A 9418-nucleotide genomic window follows, 5' to 3' on the forward strand; every position below is an offset into this window, starting at 1 on the left:
TTCATACTAGGCCAATAAAGCCGATTCTGATTTCCAACCAGTCTGTCTATTCTCCTCTGACCTGTGGCATCAACGTGACATTTCCACACAGTGAACTGCTTCTCACTGTGAAGTGATCAGCAGTTTCTGAAATACTAAGACCAACAACCATGCAACATTCAAAGGCACACATTTCTCCTCCACTCTGATCAGCAGGTCATGTGGACAATGTCCATCATACATCCACTGCTTTGGTGCCAATCCCTGCTGACATAAGGCAAAAGGTGGAGTACACTCTGGACAGGTCAACAGTCTATCACAGGGCCAAATAGAGGCCACACTCACACCTACAGGGAATTGTGTAGGTGTGAGTGTCCAACTTCATCTGTACAACATCTAAGTGCTAAATGCATTGAGTTGCTGCCATGTGATTGGCTGATTCGACGGTTGACCATGTGTGCCTCATAAAGTGGCCGGCGAGTGTACTGTGCGTATGCTGTCCAACATGTACGAGTATGAAACTTTTCATTTTCATACACAACAACATAAAGCATGAAATGATACGTGGAGTCGTTTAAAGTTTGATTACAAAAACACTTCCCAAATGGAAAACAATAATATAACAATGACGCCACTAAAAATGGTCCAACTACGTGCCAACACTCTACAGACAATTGGTATTGGTCCAAACAATCTAGTACCAGTCAGGCTCCATAAATTAAGATTTGTGGTACTGGAGTGGATTTGTGCATTGGCACTCCATGAAATGAAAATATTTGATTGTGAAATAAGTTCTATATCCTCACTACAAAAAGGAGAAATGGTCTCTCGATAATATTTAAACTGGATGGAAAAATGCCTCAATCGCAATAACTCCATTCTGACACAAAAGCTGCTCAAATGATTTTTGACAGCAACACAGCTGCCTCTTATTTTGTCGAAAGTAATATCCACCCATTGTAAATCCCATTATATGGGGGAGTTATATTTCTTTTTAACAAAGAAACTCAGAAAAGACCAAATAATTAATATAATTCATGAAATGATGGTATAATATTTATTTCATTCTACTCCAGTTACTTTGTACCTCCTTGGTTAAACTTTGTTGCAATCAATCTGTGATTATATGAATTGAAGCTTCTTTCAACAGAAGAGGAAATAAGGAGGACAAAAAGAACATTGACTGAATAGGATCATTGTCAGTCCTTGAGTAGGCACATGTGGTGGCAGGGGCTGGAAGGAGAGAAAAAAAAAAAACAAGAGATGTGAAACATCTGCTGGAGCTGCTACAGGAAACACAGCTGCACTCAGGCACCTTTGCAAAACATGCAAACAGGCACAGCACAAACTGAAGCTAGTTACATTAAGTCGCACAATAATAACAGCTAAGATGCGAAACATAAAAAAATCGAAACAATACACAAAATAAAAAGAAAACTAGTGTGTCAATCTTGCCTCAAAAACAGCAAATAGTCGCTTTAAAGCAGTGAGACATGCACAAATGGCTTCTTTGAGCCACGCCGTCGGTATGATTGAGCTCTCTGCTGGTAATAAGTACTTAACAAAGTGACCTGCTGGGTTATTGACCTGCTAATCATAGCACTTCAATGGTGAACTGGTCGCTTTTGAGCTACATTAAAAGAACAGCTGGAGGCTATTTGCCAACCCCCCCTTTTTTTAAATATGAATTCTAATGGCACTTTCAATAGTGATGTTATACATTGATGTTATACATTGCAGTCTTTTGCAGCTAAAAATACTGATCCTTTTTGGCTGAATTTCATGCTCGAGAGAAGTTAATGTAAAGAAATTTGCAGCACTTCAGTCGTATCTGAACAATTTCTCAAGGCATCCCAGTGCCACAATCCAATTTCTTTCCCATCAGTTATTTATACGTTGTAAAAAAAAAATGCTACTGTATAAAAACTCTGACTCTTTTCCTGAGCCCTGTTGCATAGAAACTACTATAATAACAATAACATACAATTGGCAACAGATCAAAATGTGATGTACTGCAAAGGAGTTGGCCTGACATGAAGTTGAAGATTTACAGCTACACCTCCCTAACAGCGTGAGTCATTCCTGCTGGCATTCCCACATACTGAATACATTTTCCTAGTGAGTGAAGGGTTTTATTGGAAGCAGAATATAGCCACCTTTTAGATGACTTAACCGTAAACAATGCCACCTTTGTTTCCACTACACAGTTTCTAAGACAATTTATGGAAATCCACCATCACTTTGGTAAGTTGTGGTAGGCAGGGAGACATCATATTAGCTCTTGTTCACACATGTCAGATCGGACATTAAGAAGGAAATTAAATTGTGCACATCCTCCAATTAACAACGCACAAGAGCATTCTCTTATCTATGTAACTGTGCACCAGGGGACCATCACGTAACAGAGAGGTCACAGCTGTTGCAATTACTGTCATATGCCCTGTATTAGAGGCTGAACCCCCCCCCCCCCTAAATGATAATTTAATTGTAAGCCATTCTGGAAAACACAGTGAGCTAAACAACAAAAATGCAAATACTGCATTAGGCATTCAGAGCCTCTCTCTGTTATTCAGAGACAACACATTTCTAAAAGGCTACAACAATTAACAGATAAAGAGTAAGCCTTTAAATATTTTTTTCTCAATTAGTGATCAAGCTTTTCAGTCCTTGAAATTACAGCTTTCATCTACAGTCACTCTTCAGACTCTCGGTTCCCTTAATGTGTGTTCTTAAAAGATACAATTACAGACTAACTACTTAACCCCGATGAGCTCTCTCACAGTGAACTGCTGTGATAAGTGTCCAAAATCTGATGACTAACAAGGCTCGACTACTCTCCTTCCTCTGAAGAAAAGGGATGCCTGTAAATCACTGATAAGGGTGCCTGGTAGGTTACAGACACACACGCAAGGGCGCGCACCTCTATCGCATTTCCTGTGTGCCTTCCTTACCTGCCAATAGTGACACTCAATAATGTCACTAACTCCCTGACACACACAGACACCTCAGCAAATTTGCATTAGTGCAGGTTTGGTAGCGTGATAAACATTGGCCTGTGTTATAAATGCGCTATAAACTCTCATAATAAGAGGAATGACAACAGGAAAGTGCCCCAGGCCATTGTGTATTCCTGAAAAACATCACATGCTCTGAAAGGGGATACTTGGGCATCTCGGAGCTTTGTCCACACGCCAAAGTGAAGGAATCTTGAAATTGACTGCTTGTTAAGAGGCACTAAGTGACTGCGTGTAATGACCTGTAATGGCTGAGCAACACAGCAAAACATTCACTTTAAAAGTGAACCCTTAGCCTTAGTAACAAGTGCTAGCTGAAGATAAATAATGAGGCTAGAGATGTAAAGTCGATGAGGTAAACTCTGCACGGTGGTTCCTGCTTGAAACGCATGCATGACACAGCGCCTTAGCAACAAGCTCCTCTACCTGAACCACCTCGCCTGACTACACTGGTGAACAGGCCACCCAGGTGCTTTCCTCTAAGGAGTTCCACACACAATCAAATGAGAGGATAACTTGAATACACTCAAGTCTTTATGGAAAAATGAAAAGGGCCGTGAGCTCAGGTGGTACAGGAGGGGTTTCCACTGATCTCTGGTTGGCAGTTGTGATAACCAGCTCATCAATAATGCACAGGGACTGCATATTCACAGGCCAGAAATTGGTAGTTTGCATTAGGACGGTAAACAACATATATGCCCATCAAATATGAAGAGAATATGAATAAGATTACGGAAAAAAAATGAAACGGGTAAATCTCCTAACACCTGGAGATATGGGTAACATGCTAACTACTGCCCTATACCTCTATTGACCAAAAGTTTTGTTAAAACCTTTTCTCCAGACCCGTATTTCATGTATCTCTAACTGCACCTGTCTATTTGTCTGTTAACTGTTTAACTGTCAAAATGTTCACTTCACAGGATTCAAACTTGGCAGGTGACTGACTAAGGGCACCAGTGTGTGCAGTGCTGACTTTAGTGGCCTTTGGTTAAGAAATGCAAGAAATATAGTCAGAAATGCAGCAGATATATATCGCTACACAAGCCACTTCCACACTAGAAATTGTGTTGTGTAATAGAAAGAGTGATCATCGATTCATTCATTCATTCACCTTCTACCGCATTATCCTCTACATGATGTTCGTGGGCGACACTGATGCTAATTCCCTGCTGATATAGGGCGGAAGGCGGGGTACACCCTGGACAAGTTGCCAGTCCATTACAGGACCACAGAGACAAACAACAATCCTCACTAACATCTATGGAGTGTCCGATTTGCCTAATCCCCCAATCTGCATGTTTTTGGACTGTGGGAGACTGTGGGAACCAGAGAATGAGGAGAAAACCCAAACATGGAACCTCAACGCAGAAAGGCCCTTGTTTCGACTGGGAGTCTTCTTGCTGCAAAGCAAGAGTGCTAACCACTACATCAACAGTGACCATTCAAACACACAAGAAACACACACACACATAAATATTCACAAAATACAGGCACATCATGAACAGTTACTGCATTAGTGCAGATTGATTTTAAAGAAATGCAATATTCAAGAAGCCAAAATGGTGCTTTGTAACCCCACAGCGGTCTTGACCTTAAGCCTCCCAAATCATATCAGTTATTTCACGAGTCAAAATGAATCGTTGAAAGCACTCTCCTTCAAGGCGTTAAAGATTACACATTCACTGGGTAAAAACCAGTTGTGAGGTCAGAATTACTGTATCTTGACCTTTGACAAAACAAAAATTGAATCCGTTTATCCTTCAGTCCAAATCAATATCCAAGGCCAATTTCAAAGGATTACTTCAATATCGCATTTACAAGAATAGAAACATATACAAACATTTAGACCTGCGTATATGAATGCAAATACAATGCAAAAACAGAATGCCTCAAGCATTAAAAACTGAAAGATATTTGACCTCTGCTCACGATCAAAAAGGAGCCATAAAAATTTGGTTGAGGTTTGAAATATCGATCCACCACATTCACAAAGTTTGTTGCTCATATCTGTAGGGAAATTAAGTAGACATAATTGTTGTGTCTTCGTGGTTAAGTTCTTCTTTGTCAACACCCCCGCAGACACTGTAGCTACACAAAAGTAACTTTTGAGTTCACACAAACGCACGTCATATGAATGGATGAAGAAACCACACTAAAAATAATCCAAAAATGTTCCAGTTGTTGTGCCAGTAGTCTTGTTTTTGCCTCATGTTAGTCATTTCTTCGTTGATTATCTGAGTCTATTTTTGTCAAAATCATCAGACAATCAAGTGCTTTTTATTAGGTTTAACTCGTACTAAACTACAGAGAACAGCGAGAAGAGGACAAACTGTTTCCAGTGGATGCATGGCAGCAAACTTTAAAATAGCCAGTGACGTATGTGACCATACACGTTACCCACACCTCTGTCTTTTTTACATTCCGGGTAATTAGACTTGTTCCTTGTTTGAAGTCTAGAGGGTGAGGTTATGTGTGTAGATGCGCGTGTGTGTACGTGAGGTCCTCAGACTCCTTACGGAGGATAAAGATGCAAGTGGTCCCACCCATAATCTGCATAACAGATTATCTGTGGACTTTTGTGTATCAGGACATTCAGAAATAAAGCAGACCTGGAGAAACCGCTTCTTTGCGTGTTTGAATGGTGATACTTACATACAACGGAGCTTGCTGTGGATTGAGTTTCATGTCCCTGGACACTGTAAAGAAAAGAGCAAATGCATGGTTAGAGCTGAGGTATGTGTGTAGAATGTTATACTATAACTTTAATACAATGTCTAATACAAAGCCATGTCTCCAGCTCAGTGGAAGTCTAATATGGAAGTCTGACTTAAAAGTTGGCTTAAAAGGAATGTGACGTTAAGGCCAAAGCCATGTTTCGTGAGGCCACCATGACGCTGAGCTGAACTACTGTTCTTGTCTAAGAATTCTGTGTACCAGCTTCTTTTATCAGTCACAGGTTAAAGCTGAGGGTTGCAACTGTAGAGCATGGCACAGGGCCACCTTGAGTCCAACTGAAAGTATACGTGCACTCGTAACCTGACTCCCAATTATATTATCTGGGTGTATTAGTCAGACTTTGTTAAGGAGTTAGATAATTTCAGTCAAATTCACATGTATTTTAAAAGTCCAGTTTGGAGTAACACACTAGTTAGGGTTTTTTTTAATGGGTTTTATGTGCTATAGGTGAAAGTATTACACCATGACAGACCTTGATTTGTAACCCTGATCAGTTTGATTATTGATCAACTTATAATATAATTTGATTGAAATGCCATTGCTGTTATTTTCTGAGTTTAAAGAGCTGTTGTTGTGTTGAAGTACACCAACAGACTAGGGGTGCAACAAGGTGACCAAATTAATCACCAAATAGGTTAATAATCAATTAATTTAGGGTGGCCCTACCTAACACAAATGAACACAGAAGACACACATCGAATCACACATGGGAGTGTACACTTTCATCATCCAAAGTGTGAAAATGCTGCCATAGTGATTATGTTTTCCCCAAGCCTCCTAATCACCTATTAATTTTTCATTAAGAAAAGAAGGGAAGTAAACTACCAAAGCAAAGGCTGCTTTGCCTCTTACACACGGGTTTATGCTGGGCCGATCAGTTAGCAGGATTTAGAGGCTCAGGTTCACGTTTGATTCCCCACTCCCAGTCTGAGACACAGGCCTCAAAGCTGTTTTCTGTGCACAAGGTCAGAAGCAGCGAGTGTGTAATTACATCTAAACAAACATAATACAGCTGTACAGTTAGGGACAAATGGATTACAAACGTTTTTATTGAACCTTCTTCAAAAGATATTGCATGGATTCATCTATAAATCAAGGGACGCGACAGCTTTGAGAGCCTGAATTCTCCTCAGTTATTTGGAGAGAATATTTTCTTTTGTTTGCTGTTCCCTGGCATTAAAACAAGTCCTTGCTGTCGGCCTCAGTGGTCAGCAGTGCATTAATCACATGCACCCCACAGCGGAGGAGTTGGCGACAAAAGGCCGGGACCTAATGAGTTCGGCAGAGTACACAAAAAGAGTCAATGCCGGATTCAACAGAGCGCTGAAGCACAGCAAGGCCAATTCACATTATTTACCCCAATCCAAACATTTTTTTCCCACTTTTCTGTTAAATAAATGGGCTCGAGCTAGAATTAGGCGGATCAAGTAAGGGGATAATCAGTAGCTCTAATAATACTCTGGAGTCTAATCCTCTTGCCTTAAGTGCACTGGGCCAGAGACCAGCTTCCTCACCACATGCACGACTTAGAAGACTCTCACATAATGTCCCCAACAGGCTCAGTCATTCTTTAGCATTTTGATATTTGGGGGCATTTATTGTTTGCTGTCTTTCTGACTAATTCACAGTATGTCACCACACATTAATAGCCACTACAAAACATAACCCGATTTTATAATAGGAAATATTTTGGAACTGAATTTAAAAAAAATTAATAATCATGGCAAGGTTTGTTGTACACTGCATTTCATTCTTCTTCTTTTGATCATTTCTGGCAGGTGGTACATCAAGAGATCGAATGCTGCCCTTCACAGTTCGAAGTTCTTTAATCACAGTTTTCTTGCATTTTATTCACTTCACCTGGCTTTAAATAGACACATCTGGCAGCTACACATAAGAGCTCAGTCTGTTACTTCAATAGACACTTTCTTAGCTCAGGGGCACCTCAACAGGTATTAAAGGAAATATAAGTGAGAATGAATCGTTTCTCGACTTTCTAGGTTGAAGGATTTCTTTTAGTCAGACAAATATCCAGTCATCGGTTTTAAGTGCTGCACCAGTCAAATCCAGTCTATAGTCTTGAATATAGTTTATAGTCAGTCATGCACGGTACGTAATCTATCAACATGATGTTGGTCATACACATTCAGTTTTGTACTGTCATGTGACTAATTTGAGCACACTGATGCCTACCTATAGAGTAAAAGCACGAGCGTAACCAACAGGATGACTTCATTCTGTGTCATACAATTAATCCATAGCATTCATTTTAATATTCTGGACAACAACCTTCTGTTTTTGGACCAGAAAGCTCAAGGAAACAGCCATGGTATTTCAGTACATCATACAAACTTAATTGGGACATAATTATTAGCACCAGAAATTAGAGCCAGAAATAATGAAAAACCTAGTGTTCAAATTCAAATGAAATGCAATTGTTATGGAAAACATAATGTGAAACATTTTGATTTTAAATTTTCACTCAAAGTTCTTGCTCCTACATTTTTTAACTCAGGAATAGATGCTCTTTGGGGGAAAGAAGTGCCACACTCCCTGTGGGTCGTTTATAACTACAGTTCCAGATGCAGGACAGTACAGAAATGGCTACACATGTTCTTGTATCACAGAGGCTGCAGTGCCTTTACGGGTAACCAAGTTCCAGTCAATTTACTGTAACAAGATATTTTGGTGCTGTGGAAAACACCTGTGCTTGTAGGTCAAGTTGCAATTCCATTTTTTAAAAGGAGAAACTGTTTCTTACAACCACAAAGTTCAAGTTTGATTCTTAAAAAAAGAGACATTAATATTATGTTTGACATTTGGTTCACTCAATCTAATTCCATCAAATCTTTGAACAAGATGAGAAATAACATGCCTATCACATGTGTAATAAAGGAAAATAAATATGTTGAAATCAAACTATTTTTTTCCGTGGTAACAGAAGAACCTTGAGAAATGACCTTCTCTGAGCACAACCTTTGGCTACCTAGTCATAGATATTCCACAACCCATTAACTGTCTAAATCATTGGGTGCAGCCAGCCTTCACCCAAGCTCCTTAGAGTCCTCATTAAGGCAGAAAATGCTTTTGAACTGCTACTAAAACAGAATTTGCTTCCTCTGCTGTGGGTAGGCCACAAAGAAGCAGGGCATCAGCTACGTTCAAGTGGCCAGCCATCACAAATAGACTGATAAATCAAGAGACAAAGGACCCCCAATGCTGTGATAGGAGTAGTAATGCAGCAAGTCAGGGATGTGAATGGACCTGTTATGGCTTCCACAGCTCTAATGGCTATCAGAATAAGCCATAATAGCCATGTGACTGCAGCGTGAATGGGGGGGATGAATAGGATTAGCTTCACAACTCATTAATCGGACTGTCTTCTAGACACCTCTCCCCATTATCAGCTGAGGCTGAGGATTCCCCAGCACAACTACATGCACACAAGGCAGTCTAAGCCTGCAGCTTATTAACTAATAAGACATACTTTTCTCACAGCTCTGTCTGTAAATGTGTTGTCCGTGTCTGTGTATCCAAATGAGTCCAGGGATAGCTTCACTAAGATCAATGGCCAATGACCTTTCTTTCGTTACTCTGACACATAAAGATACCTGGTGATGTTTTCTTGGAAAAGGAAATCAACATTTAGTGTTTACATTATTCAAAATAATTTACATGCATCTTTC

The 9418-nt window shown here is 40.0% G+C and overlaps 1 protein-coding gene across 1 annotated transcript in view; it reads right to left on the reverse strand.

Moving 5' to 3' along the window:
- LOC310936788 (A-kinase anchoring protein 13) overlaps positions 1–5687 on the reverse strand; it is an 80843-nt gene extending 75156 nt beyond the window's left edge. Inside the window, exon 1 of the mRNA XM_083900935.1 lies at positions 5649–5687. Coding sequence (XP_083757061.1) covers positions 5649–5681 — 33 coding nt within the window. The 5' untranslated portion in view covers positions 5682–5687. The remainder of the gene's footprint in view (positions 1–5648) is intronic.
- Between the last annotated feature and the right edge of the window lie 3731 nt (positions 5688–9418).

Source organism: Microchirus variegatus (assembly GCF_963457635.1).
Source record: "Microchirus variegatus genome assembly, chromosome: 14".
NCBI classification, from domain to species: domain Eukaryota; kingdom Metazoa; phylum Chordata; class Actinopteri; order Pleuronectiformes; family Soleidae; genus Microchirus; species Microchirus variegatus.